We start from the raw sequence: 20,547 nt of genomic DNA, 5'->3' as shown, positions 1-20,547 counted from the left end.
AACAGACTTTTATCAAGTAAGGAGCATTCACCGAAGACTGAGCCTGCTTCCTGCATCTTCAACATTCTATGTTATCAAAGTTTGAGATCTTTGCCAATTTAATAAATGAAAAATAGTATCTTCGTGCAGTTTTGACTTGTTTCTCCTACTGTGAATGCAGTTTGAGAATGTTCTCGCATGTCTGAGTCATTTGCAGTTCATTTTCTGTAAACTGTTTGTAGTACATATTCTTTTATTTTGATATTTGCCAAATTTCCTTTCAATAAAGTTGTATCCATTCACAAAGCAGTATATCATGTAACCCCTTCATCCCATGCCTGAACACACTCCATAATATCAATCTTTTCTATATTTGTCAATCTAATGAACCAAAAAAAGGGAGGGGTGCTTCATTTTATTATTTCCATTTCCTTGATTATTAGTGAGTACGCGCCTGTTCCTCGTGTTTATTGGCCATCTGTACCTCCTAATCCTTGCCCATTTTTCTATTAAGTTGCTTAACCTTTCCTCATTGATTTGTAGAATTAAAAACAAAACACATCACTTTTCTTAAGAATAAGCCCTGTTTACTCAAGAGAGAGCAAATCTAAAACCTTTTTCAGTAGACACTTGGAATATAGTTATGATTATAGCTGTCAACTATTGCTACTACTGCCCTATAATAGGAGTTGAAAAATGGCAGGGAGACAGACATTGAGAGACTCCTGTTATAACTCTCGTCCCTGAAACCCCTCTGGTCTATATTAGGGATCATGCCCCTAGGTTTGGCTCACCTCAGACCTGGACTACTTGTGATAATTACAGGAAGGTTAGTTGTTTTGTTTTGTTTCCTTCAGCAGTGCAAGGAATGCCTCCAGTACAAAACACAAAAAGCTAAAGATCCTTGTGGGCTGGGCTGCCACATATGGCGTGCAGATTGTGCACCGCACAACTCCAAAACACCATTCCCACTGTAGCCCATGCAAATTCTGCCGCAGCACAAGCTTGTGTGGCCGTGTGAACGAGGCAGCCTCATGTGTGGGTATGCTAGCTTTACTTCATGGAGAGAGAAAAATAAGGGAGCGAGTCGGTGGCAACTTGCCAAGATACCTATTTTTGGTAGTAATAAGCTGTTGTCACCCCAACCAGTGAGGCAGCCCACTCCTCAAATCTCTGGCCCACAGAAGTGAATAGATTCCTGATTGTAAGCCTCCCACAGGCATAGAAGGGGCAGCCAAATCATGCCCTGATTCCTGGACAAGGCTGACAGAATTAGGAATGGGTTTGGAGACCAAGAAAATGGACCCCATGGCTGTCCGGAGTACTTTCTTGACATTCCGATGAGAGATTAAGATGCCAGGCATGTACATAAAGGCCCCGTAGGGTCAGTTCTGGGAAGACTTTAAATACTACAGTTTGTGATTTTCTCGAATAAAATGAGAGACCTCAGTTATATCTCAGGCTGACTTCTAGAAGATCTGTTTTCTTTTTCTTGTGTTCACAGCATCTGCTTCATTTTATTTTGTTAAATCGAAATAAAATGTTTTAACTTCATTTATGAAAAACAAACTCAATACTTTTAAAATTTAACATTTTAATTGGAAACAGTTCATATGGAATGGTCTGTTCAATGGAAGCTCAGAGAGGCAAAGTACAATAAACAGAATGAAATATCACACATACGTTTCTGTAGAAATCAACATGAAATGATATCCAAGATACCTAAAATGGAAAAAGCAAGCTACAAAATAATAAGTACAGTGAGAGCCCACTGCTAAACATTTTTTTCTAAACTATATATTTATATTTTTGCAAAGGATATTGTTTTTGCAATATAAAAACAGCAAAATTAATGGTAACATTTATTTGCTAAATCACTTTGAGGGTGATTTACGTAAGATAATATCAACAAAATGAAAAAAAATGAAAAATTGTGGTATACACTGTACTTGTTTCTAGACAAAAGTCTTATTTACAAGTTAAGAGAAAAAGGTACGTCTTTTAATTAAATGCAGGTTTTAGAAATACATTCATTACACATTACGACCATAACAAAAATGGACTTCCTAAGAATGGCTCAAGTATCCAGTGACACCTTAAGATGTGAACCAAAATTGTTTCTCAATCATATTCAGAAAACCTAATGTGTTTACTTGCTTGTTGAGTCTTTTCGAGTCTAATCTTTTCAGCTTTGGTGATTAACTATAGAAAAAGAAATCAGAAATTAGAATGCATTGGATATCTAAACACAAAAATATTAACTACGACTAGAAAAATTTCACAACTATCAGCTTGAATAAAATTTTTTAAAAAGGGGGAGAGGTAGACAAATGAGATAATTAAGTTGAGGTCAAATCAATCACAGAGAGAACTGTCTACATTACAGCTTATTAAGTACAATACATATTAAATCTTCGCATTATCAAAACCCCTCCCACTGTAGTTCCAGATTACTAAAAATTTTTCAATTAAAAATAGCCACTCCGTGCCGGCAATTTTTTTAACCTTTTAGGAGGGTTCAGGACCCACATTTGTTAGTTGTTTCACATCCCCATGGGCTTGAGTATTAATTACCAAGACACTTCTTAAACGATATGTGGTCCTTAGTAATTACATTGTGCTTGAGCATTCATGCGTTATTTAAAGAAGACACCATATTTTGGGCTGAATGCTACACAAAGTTTTGCTTATAAATTTGAAAATTAAAATATTCCAAATAAGGATCTGCTACTAAGAGTACTTATTTTTTATTACATCTTTACATAAATACTTGAATATTTTTAAAGGAGGCAAATGAAATTATATGGAATGCAGAAGACCATTTAAAATGTCTAAATTTCCCAAAAGCTTTCTTGATGGAAAAATCGAAAATATCTTCTTTAGTTTTGGAAGAAATGAAAACTGGGGCTGGCCCCGTGGCCGAGTGGTTAAGTTCGCACACTCTGCTGCAGGCGGCCCAGTGTTTCGTCAGTTCGAATCCTGGGCGCAGACTTGGCACTGCTCATCCAACCACGCTGAGGCAGCGTCCCACATGCCACAACTAGAAGGACCCACAACTTGGAATATACAACTACGTACTGGGGGGCGCTTTGGGGAGAAAAAGGAAAAAAAAAATGAAATCTTAAAAAAAAAAAGAAATGAAAATCTTTTTCTCTTAAAAATACAGATTCTAAAGAGCATTCATTAAAATAGTTTCTCTTTTTTTCCCCAATTATTTTCTTGAGGTTATAATGGTTTATAACATTGTGTAATTTCAGGTGTATATTATTTAAAATAGTTTCTTCAGGGGCTGGCCCACTGGTTGAGTGGTTAAGTTCGCGTGCTCCACTTCAATGGCCCAGGGTTTCGAAGGTCCAGGGTTTCGCCGGTTCGGATCCTGGGCACAGACATGGCATGGCTCATTAAGCCATGCTGAGGTGGCGTCCCACATGCCATAACTAGAAGGACCCACAACTAAAAATATACAACTATGTACCGGGGTGCTTTGGGGAGAAAAAGGAAAAAAGTAAAATCTTAAAAAAAAAAGTTTCTTCAAAGTGTTTGCTGACATGTGACCATTGGCAGGAAGTCACTTTTGGATTAAACTAAAAGATATTCATCAGTGAGGTGAGTCAAAATGTATTTAAAACTCTGTCACACACATGTGCTGTTCACAAATTTTAGAATTCTGCCTTTACCCGCTGAATATTGACATATCAGTAATTTGTAAAGAAAAGACCATTTTGATAAACAAAAAATTCAAATATGCCTTAAAAGCTAAAGAGAAATGAGAAAAGCCTCATTCTGTCTCCAGCAGCTGTTATCTAATTTTACCAGGGTACTCAAAGTGAAGGGTACACTACAAAGATTTGGCAGATCTTTCCTTTTGTTTTATTGATCTTTTGTGAGAGTCTTAATTTATCTATACTTGATTTTTATATGTAAAAATATCATATCTAGAAAATAAAATTTTCCTTTATCCCTTCCTTTTTTTGTCTTGTAATTCTGCATAAACTGACCGGGGCTTAGGAAACTGTCCCCAGTATCCTTCTACTCTGTAATGTGAAAATTAAGAAACAGGGTTTTTTATTAGTGCTTTTCCTTTACTCCATTATGGACCAAATACAATACTACTGTGGAAACGTTGGACTGTCAAGTCAATAAAGTATTTATTACAAACTTTTGGCTGCTAACTTTTTCCTAATCCTTAACTTCCAGTACTAAGAGCCTGTTTCTAGTACTGCAGCAACACCAGCCTCCTTGTCGACACTCTCCCCTGCAGCCCTGCGCCTTCTGCTTACTCTGCCGGGAGAGCTGTGCATTGGAGCTCTCCTGGGTGGCTTGCTCCCTTCCCTGAGGTCTGCTCTAACGTCCCTCCACAGAGGGGACTTCCCAGACCACCTCGTGGATTTAAAGCTATCCCGCAATACCCTTTCATTTGATTTTTCTGCACAGCACTTGCCATCGCCTGATCTATAGTTTATCTGTAAGCTGCATGACAGCAGGGGACTTTGTGTCCCATGCCTGTATCCCCAGTCCCTGGGACAGTGGCTAACACAAAAGGGCATTCAAAAAACATTAATTAAATGAATTAACAAAAAAGTAGGTCGACAAACTAACTAGGGTCTACCCTCTCCTCTGAGGCTGTACAGTACCTACTTGGTGTGGTTTCCATTTTTTCATTTTGTGAGATGAGCCAACTAGCTACCTCCACAGGTTCCCTAGGATCCTATACTTTCAGATGTTTCTGTTTATCAAACAAATCTGATGGCAGAAGTAACTGAGATCAGGATAAGAACGCTCAAAGACAGACCTACTCACTGTATCCCAGCCCAGTTTATGAAATTTCCCAGGCAATGTTTATTTCCTTGCCTCAAATTTAACTTACAGAGACGGGATCTTTCTGAAAAACAAAATGACTAATTCCTAGTTTTAAAAATATATACAATTTAAATGAAATTCCACACCAATTAGAAGGATAAGTATTAACAAGGTGACTGCATTTCCACTGAGTTTTGGATTAACGATTTTAACATTTAAATCAACCCAAGCGGACTTTTAAATTAACACCTCATCGACCTGAAAGAGTCCTTAGGAGGGAGGGAGGCCTCCCCACCACAGCAAATTGGGTCTGTACTCACAGAGAGTTAACAAAAGACCAGTAGGAAACCTCCCGCTAAATCACCCTAAATCCCAATGAATCCTGGGTGATGCAGGGCTGATGTAAAACACTTGATTTTTAAGTTAAAAAAAAAAAATTTATAAATATGACCCCAAATCAACAGACAGGAAGTATGTCTTTTCAAGTGCTAACCAATCATTTAAAAAATGCATATTTTTTAGATTTTTCTGATTTTATAATATGTATTTTAAATTTTGGTAACTAATATTGGTTATTATGTGCCCTATTTTGTTCTAAGCACTTTAAGACATACTAATCTTTACATAATTTGCTTTTAAAAGAATAAACGTGATAGCTTACTGTCAACATTTGATAAATTACTCAATATAATTTAAAATAAAATTATGGAAAGAGAGGCTTGCTTTAAATTATTTAAGGTATTTAAGCTTGTTTATATCACTTGTTGACTACCATAGAGAAAACGGAATAAAGCTTATCATTGCCATAGGGAACATTAGCATAGTCTCTCCATCTTATCTGTGGAGACTCATATCTTTAAAAACTACACTCTAAATACATTGTGTTTTTACTACTAACACAATCTTTAAATAATCATTTACAATCAAACTACAAAACACAGCAGCCAGAAATGATTGTTTAAATTATATCACTAGTCAAAAAAGGGAGAAACTCTTAAATTAAAATAAGTATTCCCTCTTGATCTAAAATGCAGTATAGTATATACCATGTAAACCTTTGTCACGTATAGCAAAACCAACGTTATTTTAGGACTACCCATTACTGACTTTCAGAAGATATTCAACCTCCAAAAGAAGTTTAGGCTGCAAAACAAAACAAAACAGATACGAATTGATTACCTTCTCAGTGCCTCTTTTCTTTTCACGAGGCTGATTAAGTTTGGCCTGCCTATCTACCAAGATCTTCTGCCAATACCTCTGTTCGTGATCACCTTAAAAACAAACAGAAACAGATCACTGAACACCAGGATACATATGAAGAAACATATTCAAGGAATTACACTCTTAATAAGAAAACTAGAATAGTTGTCTGATTAGATTTAATGCTACCAGGTAATGAAAAAAATACTAGTTTCATAAGCCAAACTCAGAAAATATAATACAATCACTGCACAACAAGAATTGTTAAAAAAAGATCCTATGAAGTTTTACCAGACAGGATCTCGAGCTTCCAGCACTGTTTCTTTTTCATTTCCGTATATGCCTTTATTACCGCTTGGGCGTCCGCAGGAGTTTTAAACCTAGCATGGCATTCTGTGTCTCCTTCCAGCAAATCAACATAAACAACTTCTGAGACTGCGGCCAAAGTATCCTGCATGAGAGTTTAGAAAGACTGAAAATAAATAACAAAAATCTTTTGTAATAATTCTAAAACTATTCCAATGGCTGTGTCAGAATGTATTATATAAATAAGTCATATGTAGCTTAAAATGAGGAGTAACTATTCTACATCAACAATTTCTTCTGAAATAAGCACAAATGCTCTTAAGAATCGACTTGGAGAAAGCTGAGAACCAATTTACCACCAGCTCTAATCATCATGTACTTTCTTTTATTCAAGCGCATCCTCGCGATCCTAACTGGAATGGGAACATTGCACAATGAGACCAGATCTGTAGGGCAGAATGTGCAAACACTTCCCCCAACCCCAAATCAAGAAGAGGAGTTCCAAGTCTGGGCGTAGTTGGAATAAGGAATACAATTAAAAACAAATGAACAAACCCATGACGAATTGGGGGAGGTGTGCTTCTACTCACCTGTAAAAAATCACATATGTAAAAAACAGTCAACTTTCTATAACAACTCATGGAAAAAAAAGCTTCATGGAACTTACAAAAATCCTAGGTTGGGAGTGGATCTATGGACTATAGCTCAGGAGCTCTGACTTTCTGATAAAATACCTAAGCAACCTGTTCTACACAAGTTGTGGTCACCCAGCAAAGAAAAGTTTTATCTAGAATGCCTGCTGTGAGGGCAAATTAACGAGATTCCTGCATTCCTAATCATTTTTTTGGTCACAGCAGGTTCTACAGTATATACAATGCAATTATGCAGGAATGTTACACTAATTCTTAACTCATCAACTGCCATTCATAAAGCTTAAGAAATAATTGGAGATTCCCAATGAAAAAACAGCGTTTTATCCATCTCATTCCCTTTAGTTTTAACCCCAAATTTCAAACCACAACTAATTTAGATTACTTTCAGGTGTTCGATTTTTAAAGTCTGAATTACAGAAAGAACTGAGCAAGATCTGGAAATATTATTTCGTCACAGAATAAGAAAAGTTTATTAGTTAATAATACAGAATAAATAGTAAAATAAGTAGTAAAAATACGTGAGTCTGTAGAAGCCAGGGACTAAGTCTTATGTCATCCCAACACTTAGCATACTGCCTTTCACAAAATAGGCACTTAATGAATGAAAAAATTACAAAAGAAATGGAGAGAAACATACTTGCCAATTTGTTCCATTTCCCTAATTAATTAGTACTAAGTTTAGACGCAAAGTGAGAAAAATAATCGGTATCAAGTTGATGAAATTTGAATGTATTAGTCACTGGTAGTAGTGAGCTTTGTAATTGATTTATCAGACAGATTAGATGACTACAATTCAGAAGATATTTACTACATATCCATTATAATGTCAGGCTAATCTCCAGATTTAAAACCCTTCTTAGAATGACAAATTAGCCTGGTAATGACATGGCCAAGCCACAGGCAGCCCCTGACCATCATCATAGCTCAGTTTTTGTTCCAGCAAAATGTAAGTAACTACTAACTTGGTTAATGCAATTATCTTATGATTTTGATGATCATAAATGAAGAATTTGTAATTGTGATAATAAAAGCTTTACTTAGATAATAAAAGCTCTTTATAAATATAATTAAATCCCTATCAGTCACTCCAAATAACAAGCTTTGAGCAATTCTTCTATTAAAGCTTGCAATCTGACTAACCACAGCAGCACTTACATCCTCAGTGTTTTGTCCTTCTTATCTGAAATTGTATATTGCTACCAGACTCTGAAATGCAAGCTGGTAATACCAATTTGGGATAGACCAAACCTCTTATCAATATCGTAAAGAGAACCTAAATTTATGTGTGAGTGACAGCTACATGATTTTCGGATAGGGTTTCAAATAAAGAGTGCCCACAGATGATTACAGGGGGCAACTTCAATGGGTACGCAAGTTAAAAATGTAACTGGTTTGAGTCTGTGCAAGACAAAAAGAACATACTGCATGGTGCTGAGTGTCAGTATAAGAATTTTAAATAGATTTGCTTTGTTACAGAACATCCTACATAGTTTTTAAAAAAGCACCTCACCTAAATGGGTGACGGGAAGGGTAAATAAGATAGGTACTTAACACAAACGACTATGTCAGTGAGAAAGAAATATTGCTGCATTGGTACAAAATGCTGTAGAAGATAAACCATGAAGTGGAAAAGAACAGTATGTATAGCAACTTGTAGCAAAAATTATGGAGAACCGTGAATTTATTTTTGCACATGCATGTAGATTTTTGTAGCTTTTCAAAATACTTTACACTTTCCTGTAACTGTTCCAGTTTTTTTAAATAATTGGCATGGTTTGAAAAATACCAAAATTTTTAAAAATAAAAACTAAAAAGACTCTTTTCTCCAAAAAACTCCACATTTCTGAGAAAACAGTTTCAATTCCCAAGAGAATTCATTAACCAACAAAAATAAACTAAATCCATGGTAAGCGAAAAATATGCATACTATCCCTTTTATTCCATTAATAGTTCTGACCTTTTTTTAGGTCAGAAAATCTTTTACAAATCTACTGAGAGCTAAAAGCTCTAATGAAAACAAATTACAAATTCTGCAGCTTGCTCCTAAACCAGACAACAGCACATGACTACAATTTTAAAATAATTTCAGACCAACTCTAATGTTCATTAAATCTTTTAAAAAGTTCAGGCTCTAAGTAGTTTTCCAAAATCCATGTTTTTCTCAAAACAGAAAAAGTCTTCTAAGAAATTGTAGGGGAGGTGAACACTGGCAAAGCATTTTACTGTATCTACTCCTTTCGTTATAGTGACTACAGTATGGTTTCCTCATTCAGCTACACACCAACCAATCCTTAGGGGCAGAAATAAAAAAAGCACAAATGGCAGTTTTTCTATAGAAGGACTTTTAAGCTGTGCTCACTGTAATTCTGCTCCAGTGAGGAATTTCAGCGTTTACATTTTGCTTCAGGGCAAACGAAAGAGTCCCTACGGAATCAAACCTTACAAGCAGTTTGCCACAGAGGAACGGACTCTAATTTGATTTACTTCCTTCTCCATATTCAAAACATTTTCACATGGGGAAGTTTTGAAGAGGAAAGAGGGACAACCACCCTGGGGACTCAAAAGCATTACCTTGACTTGCTTCCTGCCAGGCAGAGGCTCCGTGCTGACGATCTTCACGATGACGCCGCTCACAAACTGCGGTCCCGTGGCAGGAACCTTCTCCTGGGGACAGGGCGCTTCACTGTCTGCTGTTGATTTGAAAAGGAAAAGACCAGAAATAAATCTCTTACACTTAATAATTTAACACTCAGCAGGCTCACTTTAGAATAACAACGATTTCTTAGGCTGATTTAAATAATTAATTTAGATTTAATCTAAAATTTAATTGTAAAATAATTAAGTAATTAAGAAAGTTGTGTTGTAAGTCATATGCTTATTGCAGATTACCATGAAACAAAATGTCAGTTACGCTAAATGCAAACTGTTACTGTTCCGTAGAGCATTTGTAAAACCTGAAAAAAAGAGGCCCCCTTTCCCCAAACCAACCAGCAAAGTACTTTACTTTCTAAAGTGAAGAAATAAGACAAACAGGCATAGGATAATATAAGAATATTCTGTACTCATTATGTTTCAAATGAGAAAATTTTTATTTTCAATTCATAAGAATTTAAGACATATCCTAGTATTGAAGATTTCATAAGAACTTTGTTTTATTTGTTCCTGCTTGTAATACTATGGAATAAAAGTAGAGGTGAGAAATTACAATCTTTGTTTCTACAAATTTGCTCAATTCATAAACTAGGCACTTATTACCAAATTGAATTAATAGAGAAAACTTACGTGATTAAAAAAGATACTGTTTAAAATAAGCCCTGCAAATATTCTTATATCAAGAATAAATCACACATCTGGACTTGATAAGTCAATAATTGTTCTAATAATGACCACTGTATAGAAAGTTTTTTAAAATTAAAGTTTATCCTGTCATAACTCAAACTGCTTTTAGTATATAAGCATAATGTTACAAAAACTATCATAGTGATGTTTACTTTTTCCATTTTTCATTCCAGACTTATCAGGTACTCCATGGTCTGTTTCCATTTCCGACTCCAATTTTATTTGGGATATTGTTTTTTTTAAAGAAGCCATGCTGGCTTTTTGCAATGCTAAATACTCTTTTTTCAAATCCATCCATTCGCTCCTGTAATGAAAAAAATGTACTTTTGAAATAGTGACAAATTACTAAGTAAAAAGTAAGTATCTGAACATAGACATTCACAGTGACTTGCAAGCTCTCCTCCCCACTCTTCTCCCTTTAAACACACACATTCACACACATTCCTGAGTTCTAAGTCCATCTAGCAAACAAGCAAAGTTACCCCAGCCCCAACATTCAGATTAAGTGTTTTAAATTTGCCAACTTGATTCTTGAGTATGCTTCAAATACCTGAATTTATAAAAATAAAAGGTTTGAATTAATTAACTAGGAACATTTACTAGAACAGCCAGCCATCTCTGGGTGAAAGAAAGGAGAGACTAAAATTTAAAGATTATTTGTTAAACTGCTTCCAATTTGAGAGAACATTCCTCAGTATTTACTTGAGTCAAAAGGAATTTCTAAGAAGAAAAAAACACCCCATGGAAGCGATTTATTTATTTACATACATTTAACATGTAGATGTTTCTTCAAATAGCTAGAGCTCCTCCAGATAGAAACACAATGCCTCTCTTAGCTCCCCAGGAGCACTCATTGTTACCCTAATCTATGCCATCAAACAAGCAGATGGGGGATTTTTTTTTAAAGAGGAGGATATCTTGTGGTAATGGTTTTAGCTGTTAACATTGACATCTGTATACTTCAAAAAAAAAAAAGTATCCAGACCCACCCAGGATCATACACTCCCTGGGAGCTGATACATTAGAATAACAAAAGGCTCTTGTAATGATTCTCTGAGATAAAAAGGCAAAAGGAATTCAGGGGTTAAGATTAGTATAAATACAAGTGCCTGAGGTCCTTGCCTTTTAACCTTCAAGAGGAGAACAGGACTCTTTGGAAAATATGATCCAGGAAGGTTAAGAAAATCTCTTCCAAAGGTATGCGATTTTGCCTTTTCTCCACCTTGTTCTCACCCCTCGAGTGGATGGACTCTCTTTAACTTTAACATGGACGTGCTTTCTGTGACTTGCAAAATAGTAAGTGCTTCCATGTTTTAGTAGAAGTGAATCCAAATTATTCCTCTGGATGCAACATGGCAATCCGGCTAACAGAGGTCAAGGGGATCCCCTTTGCTTTAACATGGGGGTACCTGCTGTGTAAAGCAAAAGTAAGTGCTTCCATGTTTCAGTGGAGGTGTCTCCAAACCGTCACAGTTATTTTGACCCAAGATTATTTTCTAAACTTATTTTACAGGTTAAAGAATGTTTCTCATTACAAGTTTTTCTAAGATTGGGCTCCCCACCACTTAAACGTGGATGTACTTGCTTTGAAACTATAAAAGTAAGTGCTTCCATGTTTTAGTGATGGTAGGTCTTCCTTTTACAAGACTTCAAGAGTACTTTATGTAACTGCTGTCTCTGGTGTAGTGACTGTGCCTTTTAAATCTGTTAAGGAACACCCTCTACTTTAACATGGAGGCACTTGCTGTGACTTGAGAAAAATAAGTGCTTCCATGTTTTAGTGTGGTGGTTCCTTTTTAATCCTCAACCGTGTTATACCCACACTGTGCAGAGACCTTGGGCATATGCCATCACTGTTGCTAATATGCAACTCTGTTCAATACAAACTGGAATTGCACTTTAGCAATGGTGACGGAGTGTGTCAACTGCCAACAATTACCACTGACTTACTTCGATAGCACTCTTAGTGGTATAACTTCTTCTCCCATCTTATGCCTCTCTTTATGCTTTTTCTTATGCTTCCTTTTTGCTTTTAAGAGGGATCCATCTTTTATATCCCCAGTATCCTTTTCCTCTTCAGTAGAGACTTCTAAATCTTAAATATAAAGTTAAGAAAAGACAAGTTAAGGAATAAAAGCCTTAATTATGTAAGCCTAACCTTAAAGTTATATAAAATACCTTTGCTTTCTTTGGAAACTTCTGAAGCTTCTTTTTGAACGTCACCTTTCTGAGCCATTTTCTTTACTTTTGCTCTGGGAGTTAGGCATTCCGCATCTTCGGAGCTACTTCTCTTCCTCTTCCCTGTTCTGATTGAAGGTAAGCTGGATGTTTCAGCTTTTTCCCGTTTTTTCTTCTTCTTTGAGGGTGGCTTTTGGGGTTCAGTAATCTCTACTTCGGAGCCCTCAGATGTGGTCCTGGATCTTTTCATTTTACAGGCGGCCTCCTTGCTTGTGTCCATATCTGACTCCTTGGTCTGCATGTTGTCTTCCTTCTTCACTCGGCCTTTTTTCTTCTTTTTCTTTTTCTTTTCTTCTGTAACAATGTTATCATTAATTTTAATTTTACTTCCACTACATCTACTTAAATATTAAGCTACTCACCTGATACTCTAAGGGCAGGAATGGGCTTATTTTTCACTGTCTTAGGAAATACACCAGGTTTTCTTGGTGCTTCTTCTGGTGGGTTGTTAAGAAACTGAAAAGAAATCAGCAAAATTTTGTTACTATTTCAAACACTTGCTAATTTTCTTTTTTTCTTTTTAGGTTCTGGACCTACCTCAATAGCTTTTGCTGCTTGTTCTTTTGTTTCAAATTCCACAAAGGCAAATCCCTTTGGATCTCCAGTAGACTTATAATGTGGTATACTTATATAAACAACATTGCCACATTTCCCAAAAACTCTCTCAATCCAGCTGTGATTAACATTTTTGGGAAGCAACTCCTATAAATTGATAAACTGGATTAGAAGCAGTATTAAATACATTAAGATTCTTGTTCAGAAGGCCATTAAAATGTTTGTCTTTTTTTTTGTATGTGAGAGAAAGGGGTGTGAACAAGCATGTGAGAAAGAAATGCATGAGACAAAAGAGGTTGAGAGATATGTGAATCTGAGTGTGGGGGGGGAGAGGCTGCATGTGAGACAGGGCTGTGTGTGTGAGCACGGGAGACAAAAAGGCAGGTGGAAGGGAGCCATCTGAGAGATATTGGTGTGAAACTGAGAGTGGGTGTGCAGATGGAGACTGAGAAAGGAGTGTAAGACAGGTATGGTGTGTAAACAGCCCTGTTGATGAGACAGAAGTATCAAAATGTCCGTCATTCTTTACCGGGGACGTGGCTGTAAGGTTTTTGTAGGAAAAGGCTTACCACATACACTGTGCGCTCATCCTCATCCTTCGGTCTCTCACCCAGAGGTTTCTTTCTCCTGATTCTGGTGCCTTCTAAATCCAGCTTTAAAATGGTATATTAGATTAAGAAACTAAATTATGTAGTTACATGATATATAATACAGTCTAATAACTCTTACCTCTACAACAGCTGAACTTTTCAGGGCTCTGGCTATTAGCTTTCCATCAGTAGTCAATTTTTTCATTTTGTTGAAAGACACAAGAAGTGATATGTCAACGTCTAATGGAAGTGCCAAAGGGAATAAATATAAATAGAAGCCAAATCAGTGGTACAAATGAAAATTGGGATGAATTTAATCTGCCCTTATATGTAGGTGTAGTCCATTAAGTTATTTGGTAAAAAATTCACTCATATTTAAGTCTTAGCACAATTTAACACATTACACTTAAACTATTAAAGGGGTTTTTGGACTAGGTAAAATGTCTTGTCTGAAATAACTGCCTAAGCACACATAACACATGCTTATCTCCTCATCTCTCAAATACACAATACACTTCAGAATAAATTTGGCATAACTGCTTTGGTCTGCAGTTGCTAGAGTCCTACTAGGAGTCTCTAGAAAAAATAGTGTCATAAAGGGCACAACAGTTTACCTGGAAAATACTTAATATCTAACGGATGTATCATAAAATTCTATATGTACATATATAAAATAGTGTATATTATATATTTCTAAATATACTATATAATACTATATAATGTACTATAACATACTGTATATACTACATAGGATTTTACTTTATATTTTAGAAGTTAAAAGGCAACACACAAAAATTGGTTCCGTTACATACTGAAGCAAACTTACATCCATCTCTAGATTTTTCTATCTGCTCTCGAAGAAATCTATCCTTGTGAAGATTTGCATCTCCAAACCAGAAGTCCACTTGCTTAGCAATATCTGCAAGCACCTGTTTAACTCGAGACCGTTTCTTTTTTTCTACGTCTTTTTTCTTTTCAGTGCTTTCTTCTTCCATTGCCTTTTCCTGATTTCCACTTTCAGTTTCCATTCCTATGAAATGAAAAATGGGTGAATATTTAAGTCACCACGACATTGGTGGTAATATTAGCACTAATTTTTAAAAGAAAAATATTTAGATGAGCCTTAAATCTAAAGGGATAACGGACTCAAATTTGGCTGCCAGAAGATAAACTTTTCAGAGGAACTCTTCCCAGACATTTTCTACAATCAGCTGAGGAAACTTTCATTGGCCTTGTGGTTTTAAAATTTTTTTAGCTTTTCCCTGTTCACTTTTCATTGGTCTTGTTTTCACTTTTAAAATAATTTACCTCCTATGCCATGGGTCATAGCTTTAGTTTTTTATGCCTTTTTAAACTGCAGGACCAGATTATCCTAGTACAGTATAAAATCTATAACTACATCTATAGCTCACCAAACTACACCTTCAAATCGTGCGTCAAAATGTAAGATTCAGGGACTCAGACATTCTTCATCTCAAAAAAAACCTGAAAAAGTCACTCACATTTCTTAATACTACAACCTCTAATGAAATACTAATAACTTGATTCTTGATTTTTAAAAAGGTTAATTTCTGCTCACTAGGAGCAGAATTCAACTGGCAGGCTATAGGACAGGCCTTCTCTTTTCAGGCGGCCATCCCCTCCTGGTGTGTAATTCCTAGGCAGCAATGCCCAGCCCCTCCTTCCTTAGGTGACTTTGCAGGGCTCTTCTGTGCTCTCAGCTCCAGTCATACTGGTTTTCCAGCTGCAACTAAAACTCAGCCAGCAAACTCTAGACGGAGGGCCTCTGGAGCCTGTCGGTTTCTCTCAAGTCCGCATGCCCTGGACAATACAGCTTGCTCCCTCACTTGCTGAAGTCTTGCTCAAATGTCACCTCAGTGAGGTCTCCTCCCACAACCATATTTAAAACTGCAAATCTGGAGACAAACATACTGTATCTCTCCTGCCTTATTTTCTCCATTGCACTTAAATCACCTTCTAACATTATATAATTTGTTTATTCTTTATCCTTCTTAGAATGTAAGATTGATGGAATCAGAGATTTTTGTCTGTTTTGTTTTTTGATACATCCCCAGTCCCTGGCAAGTAGTCACTCAAAAATTTGTTGAATGAGTTGTGCCACCTTAATCAAACCACTAGAGGTACGTACACAAAACCGAGTATATGAGCAAAGGCTGAACATCGGGCCTGGGATGAGGTGGGCCTGCCTGAGAATAACCTCAGTCTCCCGTAATACGGTTTTCTGGGAAAGAGGAGAGTGAAGACAAATGGGGAGTTGTACCTGTGTCTCCTGTTGAACCCGGGTGGGAGCCACTATTAGCAGGCATTGGGCCTATGTGACCAGAGTGACAGAGCTGACTGGTGGGCAAAAGGGGTAAAGCTTTTACCTATCAAGGTGACCTAAAACGCTGTGCCCTTATCTGTTGAAGCCATACATGTCTGCTGTAGGTAAGGGGCACCAAAAAAAAAGGGGGGGGGGATTTGGGTTAATTGCTGGATTTGGCTAAGAGCTGGGGCTGGATAGGCTGGGCCTCCAGAGGAGATGAGGATGCTGCCCCTACTGTATCTGCTGCCTCGTATCCTTCTTTAAAGCTCAGTAAACACAGTATTAGATTAAAGCCTACTCGTGTCTCCTGAGTCTGTCAGCTAGAATCTGTCACTGCAGTGATGCTGCAGAAGTGACAGATAATGTGTTTCAAAGAGACATCTACTAAGAGAGCACAAAGCCACTGATGCATTTCACTTCAAATCCCCAACAAAACTTGCATCCTCACCAAAGGCAACAGAAGAGTATTTTGGCATTTATTTAGAACAGGTTTCAGGTGATCAGACAAGTACCAACTTTGAAAATATGTAATTCATGCAGTATTTATTTAGATGATGCTAGCATAACACACAAAATGGGGTTCCACGGCAGAAGTAATCAGGAGAAAAGCAAGCAGCTGTCATTTAACGCCACATAACCACATTCCTCACCTCATACTCTCACTTCAACCCATCCTGTCAGTCTTTCCTTCCCGCCATTCTAGCGATTCTGAAAACAATGGTCGCCACTGCCTGCCTGATCTCTCAGCCGCTCTTCCAGTTGATAACTCCTTCCTTGAAAACATTTTCTTCATTTGGCTTCCAGGAGAGTTTTCCTCCTTCTCAATTTCCTTTTCGGGACCCTCCTAGTCCGCGCTACCTTCCCGTGCTGCCGAGGACTCCATTCAGTCCTGAGTGCCCTTATCCACACACTCATCCTTGCTGAGGCTCCCTGGCTTTCAGCTCCTCAGCTCTATGCTGATGTTTCACAGATCTATGTTCTCCAGCCCTGACTTCTCTCATCAGCTGCCTATTCCAATATTCAACTGTCCATCTGACAGCTCCTCTTGTTCACCTAAAGTCAATCTCAAGCTTAAAAGGGCAAAAATTAAGTTCCCAAATTTTAACAAACCCATTTTTTGCCTAGTTTTTCCTAACTCAGGAAATACCAATTACAAAACTGCGAAGATGTCAAAAACCTTGAAATCCTCCTTAATTCTTTTCCTCACACCCCACAGCCAATTCATTAGCATTTCTATTAGCTCTAACTTTAGGAAAAATATCCTGAATATGAATACTTCTCATTTCTTCATCACAACCACCTGGTCCAAGCTACGATTGTGCTTTGCCTGAACTACTGCAAAGAGCACCCTAATGTCTGCTAGCTTCTATTCTTCCTTCATTATCAATTCTCCAAAAAACAGCCAGAATAATCATTTAAATATGCAGATCAGATCACGTCAATCTCTTACACAAAATCCTCCAAAGGTTTCTCATCGAACTCAGAATATAATCCTTCCTCTGGCCTACTAGGCCCTATTTGATCTGGCCTGGGGCTCTCCCTCTAACTTCCTCTCTTAGAATTCTTTCCAGCAGGCTCACTTCAACCACAACATACCACCTTTCTGTTTCTTAAACATGCTAAGGCCATGCCCATCTCCAGGCTTTTGCTCTCGCTGCTCTCTTTACCTTTCCTGCCACATCTATAGGGATTAATTCCTTGTTCACTCAGGCCTCTACAAATGTTACTTTCTCAAAGAGGCTTTCTCTGTCACCCAACGTAAAATATTCCCTCCCTGGGGCTGCCCTGTGGCCCAATGGTTAAGTTCCAGGTGCTCTGCTTAGGTAAATGTTAACCGCCAATGTTAACCAACCCCTCCCCCCCCCCACCCCCAGTCACCACTTTCTATCCTTGTATCCTCTTATCATAACCTGGAATTACAACTGTATTGTCTGTGTACCTCACTAGAATGTAAACACTATGAGGGCAGGAACTTTAGCTTGGTCACGATCTAAGCATCTGTTGAATTAAATAAATAATGCATTTAAAAGGATCTTAAAAACTGAAGCATTTAGGTTCTTTTGTAAGGTGGTAGAATTATAAATGAAACACAAATGTAGCCTATGCTTATCACTAGAGCAGGATCCACTGCTAACTTTTCCTTCTGAAAAAGTACAGACTATAAAGGCCAGATTACCAGCTCTCCAATTCCTTTCCTTGTCAAAGCTGCCACCTAAGGAAATGGTGGACAGAACTGCAAAAGCACAGAAAGTCACAATTCTGGAAACCAGACTCTTCCCATCATTCTCATATCTCAGTCTAGACCTCTCCCTCATTCCTTCTCCTAAGAATTATTTTAGTGGCTTGGAGAATTAAGCTCAGAAACTCCTGCCTAGTGCGCGTAACACATATCTGCAATTAGCAATCTTAAAAAATATGTGTAACCATTATTATTTACTATCATTTACCAATCAGTCACTGAGTCCTATCAATTCGACCTTTGGACTGGCTCATATCTCCATCCACTGCTTTCTATAACTACTGTCACTATATCATGGGAACAGTTTATAAACTGTTCTAGAAGTCACCCATCCTTCACAAAAGCTGTGTAACTTACCTAAAACACAGACAATTTTGTGACTGTGATGTTAAAACTTTCAATACTAAAAATTCCTAGCCTCTTCTTGTAACATAGTATGTATTTTTAAAAAACTATTAAATGAACCAGTGACATCTAACTGGCTTCGGAACAGGGGCTTCAAACAAAGAATACGAGTTACTGTGTAACCATGCCAGTTACTTTACATATATTGTTTTAAATCCTCACAATCCCACAAGGTGGTTTCTTCCAACTTCTTGCAGAGGCTCAAAGGTTAAGCAACTTGGGCAAAGTGAGCCAGGTAAGGAAGCTCAGGTATGTGTGACTCCCACACTGCCTATCTTTTGGTAGAATCTCTTGCAAACTGTCACCATGCATTCTATGTTCTGACTCAGCAATTATTAACCTGAAGTCCAAGGGATTTTGGGTGGGTTTCAACAATTCTTGTGAATCCCATGATACTCTTAAAAGATAAACTTTAAAGAAAAGGTAAAATCATGACTATCATACAAATATAAAGTGAACACATATTAAAGGTTTTATTTAAGTAATTCATCAGGGAACTCATGTTAAAAGTCAGTTCAAAGAAGAATTCAAAAACCAGACACATACAAATACAAACAATTAGGAACATTGAAATCCACTTGTTAATAAATGCAAAACTGGCCAGGGCAATAATTGCAAAATTAATTGCAAGGCTAATTTCCATTATTATCGTTTACTACAACGTACACAATTGTAAAATAACGGCAACGAAAGGCAGAGATAACCTGGAAGAGGGAGCTAGACAAGACAACCAGTATTTCTTTTCCTGGCCATTTCAAAGTCTTTCACAATTTTTCCCGACAAAATTATACACAAAATATTTTCACATGGACGTGCATTTTCCTGGGCGGCTCATCCACAGCTTTCATCACTTTTTTAAAAGAAATGGTGTGCCAAAAAGATTGAGAACCATTGTTCTAGTCACAGCCAACTATTCAACGGTACCCGAGAACTTTCCTGCCTGTGTGCCTTTGCTCTGAATGAGTCTTGTCTTCCTTGATTTATAAACCCCTACTCAATCTCAAGGCCCAGGCGAAAGAGCACCTTACGCTCTGTATCGCTTTCCACCACCACGTCTCCCCTGATTAACGGCCTCCTCATCTGCTTTCTCTTAAGTACGTCTATTAACGCACTTGGTACACTGTATTTAGCACTTATTTGTTAGCTCCCTTCCATTGAGGACAAGGACTAGAGTCCTGAAAAAGAAAATGACTTAATTTTACAACACAAGTAGTCACACTCGCTATCCATTGGCCGCCACATCTCAAATTTGTGAAGCAAGGCAATTTCCCTTCTGACTTCTGGCCCTCTCGGCACCCGTCCTTCCGCATCGACGCCGCCAGGGACGCGGCGGGCCCCAAACCTCCCAACGCCGGACATCACGCGCCCCCAGTCGCTGACAACTAGAACTACAAGGGCTGCCAGAGGACTTCTGCGCGTGCGCACAAAGAATCAGGACGGGCGAACGGACGGGTTGGTGGGAGGGGGCGGGGTGAGAGGGACGAGAGATGACAGAACGGACTGCATGAAAAACGACTGAGGGGAATTTACACCTCACCCAACCTGAGCGACCCTACGGTCCACTCGAACTTACTCCGTTCAGTGCCCAAAACACAGAGCCAGGGACTGCGTCCTTCAGCCCTGTCCGTCTCCCGATCCTTACGGTCGTGGCTGTTTCTGCGTCATAGGAACAGCGACAGGGCTCTCCACTTCGTCTCGTAAAAGACCGGGCCGGAGGCGGTGCGCCGTTGCTTACGTCACAGGCGTGGGCTGGCTCGGGGGCGGGGCATCGGAGAACGCGGCCCGCCAAGGAGGCTCGCAGCCAGGGGAGAATTTGATTGGCGGTTTGAAAACGGCGGTTTTGACTGGGGCGCTGGGGGGGCGGGCTAAGTATTGGGTCCTGGTCTGGTTGCGGTCGCGGGTTAATGACGTCACAGA

The 20,547-nt window shown here is 38.1% G+C and overlaps 1 protein-coding gene across 2 annotated transcripts; it reads right to left on the bottom strand.

Moving 5' to 3' along the window:
• Nucleotides 1–1,556: 1,556 nt before the first annotated feature.
• Nucleotides 1,557–20,386, bottom strand: LARP7 (La ribonucleoprotein 7, transcriptional regulator). 2 transcript variants are annotated; one of them, XM_014864317.3, is made up of 13 exons: nt 20,204–20,386; nt 14,487–14,690; nt 13,800–13,900; nt 13,640–13,723; nt 13,053–13,217; nt 12,878–12,971; nt 12,456–12,809; nt 12,228–12,372; nt 10,430–10,581; nt 9,510–9,628; nt 6,271–6,430; nt 5,959–6,050; nt 1,557–2,181 (listed from the first exon to the last, which is right to left on the bottom strand). In XM_014864317.3, exons 2-13 carry the CDS (start codon nt 14,686–14,688, stop codon nt 2,101–2,103), a joined length of 1,749 nt encoding a protein of 582 aa, XP_014719803.1. In that variant the 5' UTR covers nt 14,689–14,690; nt 20,204–20,386; the 3' UTR covers nt 1,557–2,100. The 2 variants fall into 2 exon arrangements, with proteins under 2 accessions (XP_014719803.1, XP_014719868.1); XM_014864382.3 differs by having other exon boundaries at nt 12,456–12,806.
• Between the last annotated feature and the right edge of the window lie 161 nt (nt 20,387–20,547).

The sequence above is a fragment of the Equus asinus genome, chromosome 3, assembly GCF_041296235.1.
Source record: "Equus asinus isolate D_3611 breed Donkey chromosome 3, EquAss-T2T_v2, whole genome shotgun sequence".
In the NCBI taxonomy this organism is placed as follows: domain Eukaryota; kingdom Metazoa; phylum Chordata; class Mammalia; order Perissodactyla; family Equidae; genus Equus; species Equus asinus.
Note: the sequence above shows the minus strand (reverse complement) of the source record. Positions and strands in the feature narration are given on the sequence as shown.